This window comes from Lycorma delicatula, chromosome 1 (assembly GCF_047948215.1).
Source record: "Lycorma delicatula isolate Av1 chromosome 1, ASM4794821v1, whole genome shotgun sequence".
In the NCBI taxonomy this organism is placed as follows: Eukaryota; Metazoa; Arthropoda; class Insecta; order Hemiptera; family Fulgoridae; genus Lycorma; species Lycorma delicatula.
The window spans coordinates 160,427,859-160,443,165 of record NC_134455.1 but is presented as its reverse complement, the minus strand read 5'-3'; the positions used below and the strand labels follow the sequence as shown (position 1 = coordinate 160,443,165).

The 15,307-nt window shown below is 32.2% G+C and overlaps 1 protein-coding gene across 1 annotated transcript; it reads right to left on the bottom strand.

Annotated features, from left to right (window-relative positions):
• Positions 1-2,233: 2,233 nt before the first annotated feature.
• On the bottom strand, positions 2,234-15,276 carry LOC142324859 (uncharacterized). The gene is made up of 3 exons (XM_075365924.1): positions 14,978-15,276; positions 10,372-10,540; positions 2,234-7,224 (listed from the first exon to the last, which is right to left on the bottom strand). Exons 1-3 carry the CDS (start codon positions 15,141-15,143, stop codon positions 6,924-6,926), a joined length of 636 nt encoding a protein of 211 aa, XP_075222039.1. The 5' UTR covers positions 15,144-15,276; the 3' UTR covers positions 2,234-6,923.
• Positions 15,277-15,307: the final 31 nt, after the last annotated feature.

Below are 15,307 nucleotides of genomic sequence, written 5' to 3'. Positions count from 1 at the left end.
TACAACAGATATGTCAGATGTCTATTGAACTTTGCACACATTCAATAGACCAATAAAAATTACACACCAACTTGTTTCTACAGTTAACAATCATTAGGATGCCAATAAGTCTGATTGGTAATATCGAATACTCTGGTCTATCAAATATATTGAAAAATTGTAATTTAAATTTATATATATTGCTCATTAGGGTGAGTCTCTTGTTCTTAATTTGATCACTAAGCAGTTATTACATGGGACACTAGGCTTCAAAGGAGGAATTGGACATGAAACTCGACAGCAAGTGCCCACAAGAAACACCTGGCACTCAGACGTTATAGCTACATTCAGGTTAACTGGAGCAGAAGTAAACACAAACCACTGACAATGCCAGCTATACATCCTCAGACTTAAGTTGTGAACCCCTAGCAGGCTTCAAAATTCACTGAGACACCCTGACTCCCATAGGGAAAACACCCGCCTTGTGACGATCCCTGTCGCCACACTACCCTCTTCATTGCTAGCTCTGATGTGCTTTACTGGAGGTCACCTTAGAGACCCTTTTAATCTGATTACATATCATAGTCAACAGTTCGGCCTCCATCAGGATGCCACTGATGCGAATGCCTCAGCAGACATTTACATCAGTGTGTCAATTCAACATTATTATCACCTTTGTTATAGGCTTCTTCCAAATTTTCACTTATCTACTCTAATTTGTAGCCCTCCTAACAAATTAGCCACTTTGTGAAAGCGTGATCTCCGAGCTTAACTTTAACATTGTAGAACATAAAATAATCATTTTCATAAATAAATTTTAAACTAGATTGCATTATCAAATATATTAATTCATTTGAATCTTCTAGAACATCTAAATTTCTGTTCTCATACAGCTCAAGTGTTAATCGCAAGAATGACAATTTTGTTCTACAAATAACCACATCCATTCCTTGATTTGTCAAAGACAATAAAGAAATTTAATTATGAAATTTTAATGAGAAACAAACACTAAAATCTCATCTGGTCCACTTTTGAGAATGAGACAACTCGTCCTCTCATACAACAACTCCATCACAGAGTTCTAACACAGTTTACCTCTATCCTGAAAATGAGTTGCTAAACTAACTGGGGTTCGATTCCAAAACGCCTATCTTGGTGAATTAGGTGCCCAAGAGAACCCCTAGCCCCACCTGGGTTGCTACTCTGTTCTGTTATCTAAGATGGGCCCATACACTACTCTAGGACTTTGTTGAATTTTATTTTATTTTTTGTTTATATTCTTTGTTTCGTTTTAAATTTACTTCTCTTTTTATTATTCAGACTGTAATTTTAGTTGTAAGTTTTTTTGTGGTATTTTGTTTTTGTTATTAGTTGTAAGTTTTGGTTTTTGTTTTTAAATATTGTAGTTTTTTAAAGTGTTTTAATGTTATTTTAGCTGTTTGCTTAGTTTTTTTTTATCATGTAGTATTTGTTACCTGTTATTCCTTTTTTTCTGGGGAAAGGGGGCAAGCATTTTTTGCCCCCCCCCAAAAAAAAATCAAATCCCTTCAGCCATTCTCTGCAGGGCCAGAAACCTAAGAAAGCCAACAACTACACATTCCATTCCCTTTGGGTTTTCCAATAAACTTGAAAATTTAAATCAGAATTAATTCTTTCATTTTCCCTACTACTTTAGGATGTTCAGCTTCATACTTTGGGCAAACATACAGAACAGGGTATGCATTTGCATCAACTCTATACTTCGGACCTGAGCTAATCAAGCAAATCTGCCAAACTTATTCCTAAAAGAAAACTGTGTACAATTGGGTAACTCACTTAACAACTTGTAAACCTTTCACATCCGGGAAAATACCTTGCGTGTAACAACATTCAGAATTCATTTCATCACAATCAATAATCATGGTTATCATGATGAATGACCATCGTAGTCATTCATTCCACCTGATTTGCTATGAATGGTAAACTTGGTCCTCCATTTCTCACAATGTGCCCAGAGGTGAGTGGGCCTACTTTTGGAATTATATCATAATTGTCACTCAATGGCATGGATATCAATAGGCTTAACACCAGCAATAACAAGGATTGCCTCACAAAAGATAGTTCTTTAGCCACCAATAACTGAAAGTATAAGATGTTTGGCTCTCAAAAGAATATTACAGTTGACTAGATGAAAAAGATTTATCTCTTTTTGGCATAATCAAGTTTTAAGTTAAACAAAGTCTAATTTGAACAAAAACAAACTTTGCAACAAGGATGCATTAGCAAAAAAGCAAAATATATTTCATACATATAAATACAGTATATCTAATACATACATTTGTTTTCTATTATTTAAGTATTCTACTTTTCAATTATATACATACAAAATGACACTTATTAATTAACATCAAAATAAACGTTTTTTTGTTTTTCCTTGAATTAATAAAGATTTACTATATTAGTATTATTTATATTTAAAATAATTTAAGAAATTATAATTAGGGACTTTTGTATACTATTTGATTATACAAGTGTATTAATTTTACTTTCTTGATTGTTAGAGTATCTACCAGACAGAGTATTTCAGATGGTAAAAAGTCCTCTTTTTCAGGGTTTTTATCTATCAATATCTTCAATTTCCCAAATCTGAAAGTGTCCTGCAAATGGCCAACACCATGTAGACACCTACTCTACAAAGTAATGGAAGCACTATAATACCTGTCCCAGTGGTGTGGAATTCAAGGTTCAAGAGTTGTGCTGGTATTTCTCTGCAGTGCAGGACAAAAAACACTTTTTCTGTGAGTTCAGCACAGATAAAGTAGGCTAAAACCAGATAACTGGTTGGGGATTGATTTTAGGATGAATGCCCCTAAATTGTAAAAAGTATGATTGATTAGAACTGCGCACAATAAGCCTCAGAATTGGATATCACAAATGGCTATTAAAAAATATTATGTAAAACTAACAAGAGATTTAGAACCTGGATATTAGAACGTTGTATTCTTCTGGTACTGCAAAAATACTACAAATGGAACTGAACAGATATAGGCTAATATTGAAAATGGTGGCTCTCCAAGCAATACAATGGCCAGATGAGGCACTGTATACTGTCAGACTTCTCCGTTGTGTATAGTGGGCCAAAAAATGGAGTACACAAGTATGGTATGAGAGTGGCAATTAGTAATTGCTGTTAATAGCTTGATCAGCTTTGAAGCAATAAGCAAGAGAATCTGTTACATTCAGTTGGTTACGAGGGAGATTCAGGAACATATCAATTATTATTAGTTACTGTGCCCTGATGAAGAAATAAAGTGTTTTTTAATACCTTAAACATAACTGTGATAAAAATCCCTAAATATGATTTAAAATTACTGATTTGAGATGCTAATGCAAAAGTTGGAAATGAAAGAACATGGAAACCATTCATGGGAAGACGTAGCCCGTAGCCTACACAAGGAGACAGATGAAAATGGACTGAGACTGGCATTGTTTGCTGTTGCAAAACATCTAAGGATAATGAGTACTTTTTTTTTCATAAGAACATCCAAAGACAATCATGAAGTTTTCCAGATGGGAAGAAAAAGAACCAAACTGATCATGTACTGGTGGACAGCAGACATCAAAGCACTAGTGACCGATGTCAAGGCATTGAGAAGAGCAGAAATAGACTGTGACCACTACTACATCGTAGTTAAACAGAAGCAGAAAATGGCTAAGTGCAATAATAGGAAAGCACCTAATCAATATACAATAGATATGAGCCTCATACCAGATCCAAATAAAATTGCACAATACAAAGTAAAAATTAGAAACAGATTTAGTGAACTGGAGAGCAATGAAGGGTGTGAGAGATGTGAAGCGGATATGGGGAAAAACAAAAGCTATATTGGAGGCAGGAGAAAAGGCACTAAAGACAGAAAGGAAGGGAAATAAGAATAGGTTTAATGAGGAGGTACAGAGGGTAGTGAAGCAAAAGCAGATTGAAAACTGCAATAGTCTCCAGAATGGGATATGTGGAAGTCAACAAAGAAGTAAAGAGCATCATTTGTAAACAAACGCACAACTTTCTGAAAGAACAAATTGCTAAAGCAAAAGAGGGCAATAACAAAAATAAGGAAAGAGATTTCAACAAGACTGTGCATTTTTCCTGAAAGATATTTATACCTAAAGTAGGAATGGTAAAACACAAGACATAATAAGATTATAATTAACAAAGGAAAATTTGCAAGTATGGAAGAAACCTCATTAAACTTGTAAAATATATCTACTGAAGGAAATGTGACTTTAAAGAAGTGACAGAAGACTTGGTCCAGATACAAGTGAAAGAACTCAAAATAGTCGAGGTGATGAAAGCTTTAATCAGACAATGAATGGAAGGGCCCCAGGGAAGGACAATCAATCCATTTATAGAAGAGGAAATAGGGGAGAGCACAAGGCTGGTTTTAGGAAGGGATCCACTGTGGACCAGATATTACAGCAGATAAGAAGATGCTGGGAATTCAATGTTAAACCCATTTGCTATTTGTAATTTCTCAAAGGGGTATGACTGCATATCAAGGAAAGCAATCTGGAGGGTAATGGAGGAAGCAGGTGTGCCAGATAAGTTGGTAAGGCTCACAAAGATGTGCATTGAGAGGACAGAGTGTGAAGTTAGAATCCATGGTTGCACAGCTGAAAGTTTCAACAGGTACTGGGGTTAAACACGAAGATATCATGACCCCAGCCGTCCTCATCCTTGTCCTGAACAAGGTGACCCAAACAAAGATGAATACTGAAATAACAACTGAAAAGAAAATAAGGATGTTAGCTTTTGCTGATGATACTGCTCCAATTGGAGCAAACAAGGGAGAAGTAAAGATGATCGTGGAAGGAGTGAGCAAGGTGAGATTTACTCATAAAAATGCAATATACGGTGTTATCAAGATAGGAAAATAATAAACAGGAACTGGAAGTAAACAACATGGACTTCAAGAAAGTATGCAAATTTAAATACCTTGGGCTATAGTTACCAACAACAATAATATGGAGGAGGAAATAACTACCAGAATTAAGACATCTTGTAGGTGCTGGAAAGGGTTGAATGGGACCCTTAAATCCCACATACTGTTCAAAAACGACTAAAATTTGAGTGTACAAAACAATCATTAGATTGGTACACACATATGGGGTCAACAAAAAGAAAGGAGTCATGACTTCAGTCCTTCGAAAACAGAGTACTGAGGAAAATATATGGTCCAGTCAAAGAGGATGGTAGAAATAGGAACAACAGGGAACTGAGGTAAGTATATCAGGAGGCAGGTGTGATCTGTGATAAAAAGTGGGTGATTGAGCTGGCTGGGACATGTTCTACAATGATGGAGTGAACAGGAGGTGGTGAAAGCAGTACTGAATGGCCAGATGATGGATACAAGACCATTAGGGAGACCCAAAATGAGATGGAGAGATGGCATTGGTTAGGACCTCTGGCAGGTGCGGACAACAGAGGAAATTATGTAGGATAGAGGAAAATGGAGGCGTATCATGCATGAGGCTATGAACCAACAGATGGCTTGAAAGACTACAGAATCAATCTTCAAATCTAAAAATAATAAAATGTAAGTTACAAAAGTCTACATTAATCGAAGTATGTTTCCACTGGGTACTATCTGACTTTATATCTCAAGAATGGTTTAATCCCTACTTCATGAAATCTGGCTGGCAACTTGTGTACAGAGAGATTAAGTGTATAAAGTTTTGAAACAATCAGATGGGATAGGAAGATATTAAGAGAGGACTGTACATTGAAGAGGGTGGGACTTTCTAAAAATTTTATTGACATTATCCTGTTGCTTTTCAAAAAAATATTCACTGAAACTTTGAAAAAATATCATAAAAGCATCTGTATTTCTAAAAATTCTATATTAAAAATTGTGTTGTAATTAAAATACTATATGGTTAAAACAATGGAATTACGCATAAAATGTTTTTTGCTGCTGCAGTGAGTATTCATTCTCTGTAAAATACAGGTTGCATCAGAATGAAGTCCCACATTTTACATGTTAATAAAATAAAAATTGTAAAAGATATGAAAAACCTTTTATTTTTGAAAAGCACATATAGTGAAGTTTTGTTTACTGTTTAAAAATTAAAGACATTCAAATGGCTGCTATCACGAGCGACACTCATTCGAAGCTTTTCCAGGAAGTTTTGCATCATTCTTTCCAGCATACATTGAGGAATAATGATGGCAACTTCTCATAATATGTCCTTAAGTTGTTCCAAGGGTTTGAGGCCAATGTTTGTAAACTCACCTTTTGAATAATCCAGAAAACAATTGCAGGGGCTTTTCAGATGACTAGAAACATTTCTTACAAAATTGTATGAGAGCAACGAATGGTGTGAGCTGTGGCCCTGCCCTGTTGAAACCTCTGATTCATCTTCATCAAATTCTATAAATTGGGCCCAGAGAAAGTTTTCCAACATGATATAGTACCAGTCGAAAGTAAAAGTAAGTGTCATGGCAACCTCTTAAAAAAAAAGGGCTCACAGTGCCCAAAATGGACAAAGTGTACTATATGGTCACTTTCGAGCTGTGAAGAGGTCTTTAGTGAAGCTATTACGGGTTTCCAGATTGCTAAAATATTGAAAATTTTGCTTGTTTACGATGCCTGAAAGATGGAAATAATCTTCAATCCAATCTTCAATTCAACACAATTAAAAACAATAAATTATGATTTTTAGTACTTAAATTATACATCATTTAAAGCTTACATAAAAAATTACGATAGTAATTTTTAACTTTTATTAAACCTAATGTTTATTGATATATAAATATAATTTATACTTTAAAAAAAGTTATAAAAATAAGATAAAAAAAAAAAACTAGTTTTTTCTCTGTTTATATATACATTTAGATACAGTCTTATTATTTTGAAGGACTTCAATTCAGTTAAAACAACAAAATTTTAAAAATTATACTTCAATAATCAACTAATACTATTACGAAATAGCCCTTTAAGAAACTCAATTCTATCTTCATCCTTTGTTTCATTAGTTCTTTGAATTTCATCATTTGTCTTGCGTTGTTTATATTGCATTACAGCAGAATTAGAATTGAAATCCATTTGTTTCTGATGTTTAAGTTTCTTCGTTTGTTTTTCACTAAGTTCAACACTTCGAGAGAAATGGTTTGCTTCTCTTTTTGCTTGTGCAATTTCTGTTCTCATTCTTTGTTTATAGACTGCCCGTTCATATTCTAATCTTTCACTTAAATGAATCCATTTAAAACTGAAAAAAAAAAAAATCAAAAAATTTTCTTAAAATTGTGATTTGTTATAAATTTTATCTTGTTAACTTTCTCAGAATAGTTAATCTTTCTTAATTTTACTGTTTATTGTTTTCTTATGTTTCAAAAGACTTCTTTTTTGGTTAAAATATCTTTTGTCAGGTGGGAATAAAGAAAAATGCAGAGTTGGAATACTATTTTTAGTTAATATAGAATTTTTGGATAATAATAATGTAAGTAAACAAAATTAGGAAAATTAATGCATTTTAATCATGTTATTAAAAAAGTTAGAAAAAATCTAATACTAGATTGTGGATACCGGTGTTCTTTGGTGGTTAAGTTTCAATTAACCACACACGTTTCAGTAACGGTCAACCTGAGACTACATTTCATTTGCATTCATTTATATCATCCTAATTCATCCCCTGAAGTAATACCTTACGTGGCTCCAGAAGCTAAACAGAAAAAGAAAAAACAAACAAACCTAGTTAGTTTATTTGACACATATTTAAATTTTGATGAGTTTGTTTAATGCATTTCAGTGACTTTTGCCCAGTTGGCTGCCTCTTCACTGCAGACTTCCCAAGGATACTAAAATTTTTGTATAATAGTGTTATTACATCAGATTTAAGTAATAGCATTATGGGATTACATTGAGAAATGGGAATTCTATTCATATCTATGGAATCAGCAATACTGTTTTTATAAAAAACTTATGAATAACATTTTGATAAGTGAAAATTTTGGGCAAAATAGTGGTGAAACTTGTTAGATGCAGCCAAGTTTGTTTTACTATAATTATTATAAGAAACAACACATTTATACATACACAGTTTTTCATCATGTAGCTTACAATTAAGAAAAAAGAAGTCTCCTCTATATAAAAATTAAATCAGAAACAACTCTCAATTAAATATACTATCACATATTAAATAAAATGATCTAGCTCTAGAAATTAAAGTGATTACAGCCCTGTACTTCCTGAATGCTTAAACTGGAAAATAAATTTTCTAATGTAATATTATGCTTTTAACTATAATTTTTCAAACCAATAGAAATTAACCATTTTTATTATAACAGGTATTGCAAAAGAGAACGTTGCTTTAAGTCACACAGGACAAAGATAACAATAATACTTTCATAAGTCAAGTAGCAATCATAGAGATAAAAAAAAAGTCAAAAAAGAGTGTTTACAATGAATTTCAAGCTAAAATGTATTACATGTTACTGGTTTTTCACCATATAATTATAATTTTTTTTTTATTCTCTTTTATAAATAATTAACCAACCACACTCAAATTATTGTTATTATTACGTATAACCCAATTTGCATACGTTGTGAATAATATCATTATGTTGTGAACAAAATGGACTTGCATTCACTTCTATTTATATTCACTATAATCTACTACAACTAATGCTTACTTATGATGATAGGTATTGGCATTAACAATCATCAACACTTTTACTAGTGGTATTTCTTAATTAATTCAATGAGGGTATTGATTTCAGTTACTATTTGTATTCACAATGAAAATATGTTTAAAACTATCCTTTTAACACAATACCCAGTGTCATCCTAGTATTCCTGAGATTGGGAGATATGCCTTATGTTCCCTCAAGGAAGAACTCTGCTTTCTGTTCCTTAAACCAGTCAATGACAGTTTGGTAAAGATTGTCATTAATCTGCAAGAGTTTTCTGCTTAAAAATTCCTGTAATTTGAAGGAAAAGATGAAAAGATTTGGACTGTTTGAAGGATGGTCAAATACCTCCCATCAAAACTGTTGCAGCTATTCTGCCATGTTTTGAGCAAAATGAAAATGTGTTATCATGGAGCAGACACAACTCCTTAGTAAGCAGGCCACATAAGACAATATTTGTTGCTCTTCATGACTAAAAGCTTCTTCAGAATCTTTATATACTGGAGATATACCAAGGAGAAACTTTGTAGCTAAAATACAGCTTTTCAGAAGAAAGTAAACTACAAATATAGCTTGTGATTATGAGAAATAAGTGTTATATTGAACTGGTAGTGGAAGTATTGAAATTAACTAATTCTGCTAATGGTATCTACAAATATGGTGAAAAAAATTTCAATCTCCTTACCTAGTAAGATTTATGTAAATGCCATACATAAACAACCATGCTGGACCCATTTGCGATCATGTTTCATTTTTATGAGTATCATAGATGGTTAAAATGAAACTTAATGCGACACCAATGGTTCAGTAATAATTATTATTGTAATTTGTCATAAAGTAAGATGCAAATAGTGAGGATATTTTATCAACTTCCAAGTTCCAACAAAACTGAAATTGCAACTAGGTTATCAATTTTAAAGCAGATACTGATAAACATATTAATAAAATGGAAAAAGATTGTCCAGGAACCTGTAACTTTTATGTATGTGGATAGCCTTTTATAAACGGTGGTACTGAAAATGTTAAAAGAAACTTCAAAATTAAATCTCTGAAAACAGTTCATATGATTCTGATAAAATTCTGGTATGTTTATTGATGATGAAGCACAAACATTTTGTATATGTTTTTGGTATTCACATTTTTTAACAAAATAGTAAAAAAAAAAATAAATACTTCAAATTAAATCTCTTCATGTTAATGGTACCATTTTCCAGATGTTGATCATACTTTTGCAGCATCATAGTTTACATAAGTAAATATTAAGTTTCATAAAACAACTCAATTAAAAAGGGATGTGCGCCTTGTACAAATTCTGGATCAATCAAAACATTTTTCTTTTTTTTTTAAAGAGATCACTCTTAAGTTAATTCCATTTTTAGAGATAACAAGATTATAGGGCTCCTCATTCCTCTCGCTTAAGGATGGTGGTCATGGGCAAAAATGATTCTTAAAGTATCTGGAATAAGACTATAAGAGAATGAAATAATACAGTTGATAAAGTACTACAAGATGAGTAAAAATAATATAAGATTTATATATCAAAACTTTTTAACAAATAAACATATTCTGGTGATAAACTATAAATGGAATTTAAAAAAAAAGAAAATTATAAAAATTTATAAAATAAAACATATCCTTGACAAGGACTGATCATAAAATCAATAGCTAAAAAGACAGCTAATTGTAGTTCACATAACTAAAGTTATGTTCAGTTCAGTCAAACTTACTGAGATAAATATTTAATGTTCCACATGTGATCAAAATATCTGCTTTTTTTTTGGGAACTAATCTGGGTATTATTCAGAGTTCTGGCCACTTCTTTTGCAACACGTTTGCTCAAAAATTCCACCCACCCTTCAGTAAAGTGTGTGCTCCTAGTTTTCTTTTTCTTTACACCTGCAAAATAATATTTTCTTTATTATTGTAAGGTTACATTTTACAATATCTTATTTTATTAATTAAGTGCTAACAGGGTAAATAAAACAGTTAATTTAACATAAACACAAAAAAATTATTTAATAGAAATACAAATAGTTTGCAATTTGTGTATATAAATGGTCTGGATGCAATATCTCTCTCAGTAAACAAATACATTTATTCATTTTCAATGAAGTCATTTTGACAAGTTTTATATTGTGCATCTAACTGGATTTGTTTTGTTGTATTGTAGTAAAAAAATCTTTAATAATTTTTTCTTGATTTTCCATTTCCTTTATCTTTTAACTGTCTAAAAACTACTTCATTTCAAAAATCTTACAAACTCATTTTAAATTAGCAGCATTATCTCAAACAGTGGAACTTAAATTTTGTCAATGGTAGACCTTTGAGCACAATAAATAAATAAAAAATTTACTCTCATTTCTTTTGGAATAAAGAAAATTTAAAAATATTAATTTTGTGATAATAAATGGAACCAAATTTACTTATGTAATATTTAAGAAAACTCACATCATAACTCTTATTGTTTTAGCAGCTAACTTTAGAAACGAATGCTGAAGATGGTCATAAAAACAACTGAAAGTATAACGATAAGTTTTCAAAACATAATATTAAAGAGAAGTAAATTTTTGTAAATAAAAAATTAGGCAGTTTTTACCAAAGATGTTTTTATTTTAAACAAAAATCTATGAACTGGGAGCAAGCAACAGCGCACATCCTGAGTTGTGGATAAGCATTATGTGAGGTGCAGTAGGGTATGGTACACCTAAAAATGCACAAAGTCAATTTGGATATCGTGCCACAGGTGAGTGTCAGGTTCTGTAAGTAAACTGATTCACAAACTTGCATGCCTTTGAGAAATAGATGGCTGTACCAGTGAGGAGCTACCACAGTGGATGGATATTTATTGTGGAAGTGAGATAAAGAACTTATTCCGGTAAAGGGGCAGCAAGCTGGATAGTTTAAAACATGACAAGAAAGATTAGACAGATATATTGTATGGAATTGGTCAATACAGGGCAGATGGACCTATGACTGATCCCAAGCTCCAGAGTTAACTGGATTGTAAACAAGGAGAGTACAAGTAGACCCAGGTCCTTACTAGTCATGGTAGTTTAAAGTAGGTGTTGAGATCCTCTGAGGAATATGACCACCACTATAGAGGAGAGGTACTGCAGAACAAATTGTTCATGTGTGATCAACTCCTCTAACACAGGGAAGCATGCTGGAGTGAATTCAATTTGCTTACCCCAGGTAACATCATGGGGACTATGGTGCAAATCGAACAGGCATGTCCCAGAGAATCCACAATCATCTGCACAAATTTGGTAGAGAAAGTGTAGGGAATAAATCCCCCCCCAATTCTCCTTAGGTCCTGTGCTCATATTAAAGCATGTCCAGCCCCAAGCATAAGTAACCAGAAAAAAATATATATATACAAAACTGGTACAATGGACCTGAATAATGAATTAAGAAGAAAGTAGCAGAAAATAAAATGGGAGGAATCCAGAAAGGGACTAAAAGAAACAGGTCTGTTTAACAATCGTCTTTTGTAATACTGCCCACTGACACACCTAAACAAATGTTGTTCCATGAGAAGAGTACCCAGACGAAGGTTTGGAATTTCATGGGAAAATGTGAGGACAGTCGATCATTCTGATGCTTTGAGGTGGGTCTAATCTGGCAGGTAAAGAGGATAGGCGTATAAATACTCCAGGGAAGACCAGTTCAGATGAGTTCTACGAAATAAGTCTAAACGAGCCATTATGATGTCAGTCAGCAAGAGTATTCTGCAAGGAAGTCAGTGAAGAAGCAAATTTCTAGGCGTACACGTTCAACGCAACTAAGGTGATGTCACAAGAAACTCCAGTATGGAGAGTAATGAAAACAAGAAATGGTTTGATGAATTACTGTTAATCTGTAAGTGAAAGAGATAAAGTACTAAATTTCATTCCTAAATTGTTAGGGTAATTTTATTTGTGAACAGCAAAGGTATTTGAAGTTAGAAAACTTTATACTTGTCTTATCTATTGTACTATTGTTGTTAATACAAGACTAGTGGTTAAAAGTGTTAAGACTTGTCTTTTGTCAATGGGACTGAATTCTGGTTTTCATTATTTGTCTACCTGTGAATTAATTCTGATGATTATTTTAAATTCTGTTTTGTATGTAATCACTGTTTATTATTATTCGCTGTTATCATTATTGCGGTTGTGATTATTATTCTTATTCATTTGTTTTATTATTGTCATTTACTATTATTATTACTATTGTCATTATTTTATAATTCATTTGTCTTGTTTTACTTGTTTGGTGGAAGGAAATTAATTGAGAATATAACTGACACAATTAAACTAAAGATGCATGAAGGAAGGCAAAATCTAGTTCTTTTGGTTTAAAGAGAAATACAAAAATACAGAATGAAATACTTACTTGGAACATATTGTATGTTAAAAAGATGTTTTTACTTTTGTTCAAAAAGTAAAGGGGTTTTAGTTTTTATGGATAAAGATAAAAAGTTCTGCTCACAGTCTTCACCGAGCTCTAAATGTAATTATACTCTTTATTTAGGCAAAAATGATTTTTTAAGAGTATTTTATAAACTGATCCTACAGATAAAGTACTTTCTACAACAATATTGTAAATGAATCAATGTGTATCTGGTGTAAGCTAACCATAACTATAGTTGGTTCAAGTCTATCATTGATATCAATGGTCTACCACTTTGAGGATTATCTTTAACACTTAGTGTTTGTAAATTTCCTGATGAAGTTGACAAGTGAGCAACTGTTTTGGTTTGGTTGTTTCATTCAACTGATTTTTGTGATAATTTCTAACAACTTGACTATACAAAAAAATCATTGCTCCTTATCTTCTCCAAAATAATTCATTTACTGTGCTAGGTAGATATACTATACACAACATTAAAAGGCAGATTAAACAAGTATAAATTAGAGTAATTACGATGAAATCCCCATCAGTATAACAGTACAGTTAATACCAAATTACATGTAAGCAAATATTAATATTACTTTTTTAAAATTTAAATTAATAAAAATTTTGATTAAGTTCTTGTTACATTATTAATCAGTTTTTGAATTATTAAGGTTTGTTCAAATGTTAATTCGTTCTGTGGAGAGATGTTAAGGTTAAGGTTAGACTTTTAAGGAGAAAGGTTAGGGATAAATTATCACAGTATGGCAATACTTAACACAATCTTGTAGGATACTTGACCGAATTTATGTTTAAACAGAAATATAGTCACTACAGAGAGAGAAAGAGAGAGAGTGATAGACTGCATCACATGTTCCAGGCTATTAGTCATGTATATGATGGATAATTACCTAGCAAAGGGGGCCGTCTCTGATAACGATTAGGTTTAATTTATGGTTTACTCCTCTGCCCTCAAAATTTTAATCTTAACCCTAACCTCTCTTCATAGAATAGATTAGCATCTAAACAGTCACCACAATTCACAAAACTAATAGTTAATTGGTGAGCCTACATCTCACCATATATTGTGCATACATGGTGAATAATGAGCTGAATGCCAATCTTTTCAACGTATCACGGAGAATGCTTATTGTAGGTGACTTTAATGCTCACTTTGCTGATGTAGGTTACAATGTTTTAAGTAACAGTAGAAAATGTTATGCAAGATTTTATAGCCAATAATAATATTGAATTGATATACAAAGCGTCTGACTATCCAGTTACTTATCTCCATTGTAATGACACTGGCTGTGGCAATGCTCATGATAACAACTGTTATGACTTTGTCTTGGTGGCAATCTGTATCAAATATATATACCTTACATCTAGATATGTCATTTGTAACAAGGAAAATAGTATTATAAATTGGTGGCTTGTAGTGAATTGTGATTATTTTTTAAATTATTAAGATATGTCAGTTGGAAAGATCTATTGACGACAATGGAATTAATGACCTTGTATCAAAATTTGAGCATTTGTAATAAAAAAAAGTAAAATTTCCTTAAAATTGATTAAAATAAATAAATAACAAAATTTAATAAAATACATGACTTAATTAAAAAACACAAGTGTACATATAATCGAAATTAATCTAGAACAAGATAGGTTAACATCCACTCAAAAAATTTAATATCCTGAATAAAATCACAGAAAATAATAAATAACTTACATTAAAACAATATTAGCACCATCAATAGCAGTTTGTTTCAGAGATAAGTAGGGAGTATATGAAAGGGTGACATGAGGGAAAAAATTTTAAAGAAAATCTTGTAGAACGTGCCATACAAAGTGAACGTGACGGCTAATGAACCCATAAAATGCCTAACCTCTAAAGGTTTGTGAAGATTAAAAAATAGTTTGAACTGGTAGAGTACGACTTACTGACATCACAGTTAAATTTACCTGATCTCAAAGTAGCTGGTTGCAAGAACACACGTCCAACTTTACCGAACTGAGACATAATTTCTGTTACTTGAGAAACATTCATAAAAGGTGGTATAGTAGAAAGATAAACTATTCCTTTTTTATGAATTTTTAATTTACCGGGACTAGATTTAACCTCACTCATAATGGATCTTGAAGAGATGCTTCATTCCACGGATCCTCTAAATATCAACAAAAACCACATGGCAATTTTCAACTTCACCTCCTGTAACGTGAAAACTTCAAAATCCGACAAGCCAACTGACATTCAGCATAGGAAATATAAAACGCAACTTTACAGTAATCTTA

What these genes read in the sequence shown, in the direction of transcription:
- LOC142324859 (XM_075365924.1), bottom strand. Translation starts at nt 15,143, where the DNA reads ATGAGTGAGGTTAAATCTAGTCCCGGTAAATTAAAAATTCATAAAAAA. An exon ending in ACCAGCTACTTTGAGATCAG is followed by an intron (nt 10,541 to 14,977) that starts GTAAATTTAACT and finishes ATTATTTTGCAG; the next exon opens with GTGTAAAGAAAAAGAAAACT. An exon ending in AACATTAAATATTTATCTCA is followed by an intron (nt 7,225 to 10,371) that starts GTAAGTTTGACT and finishes TTTTTTTTTCAG; the next exon opens with TTTTAAATGGATTCATTTAA.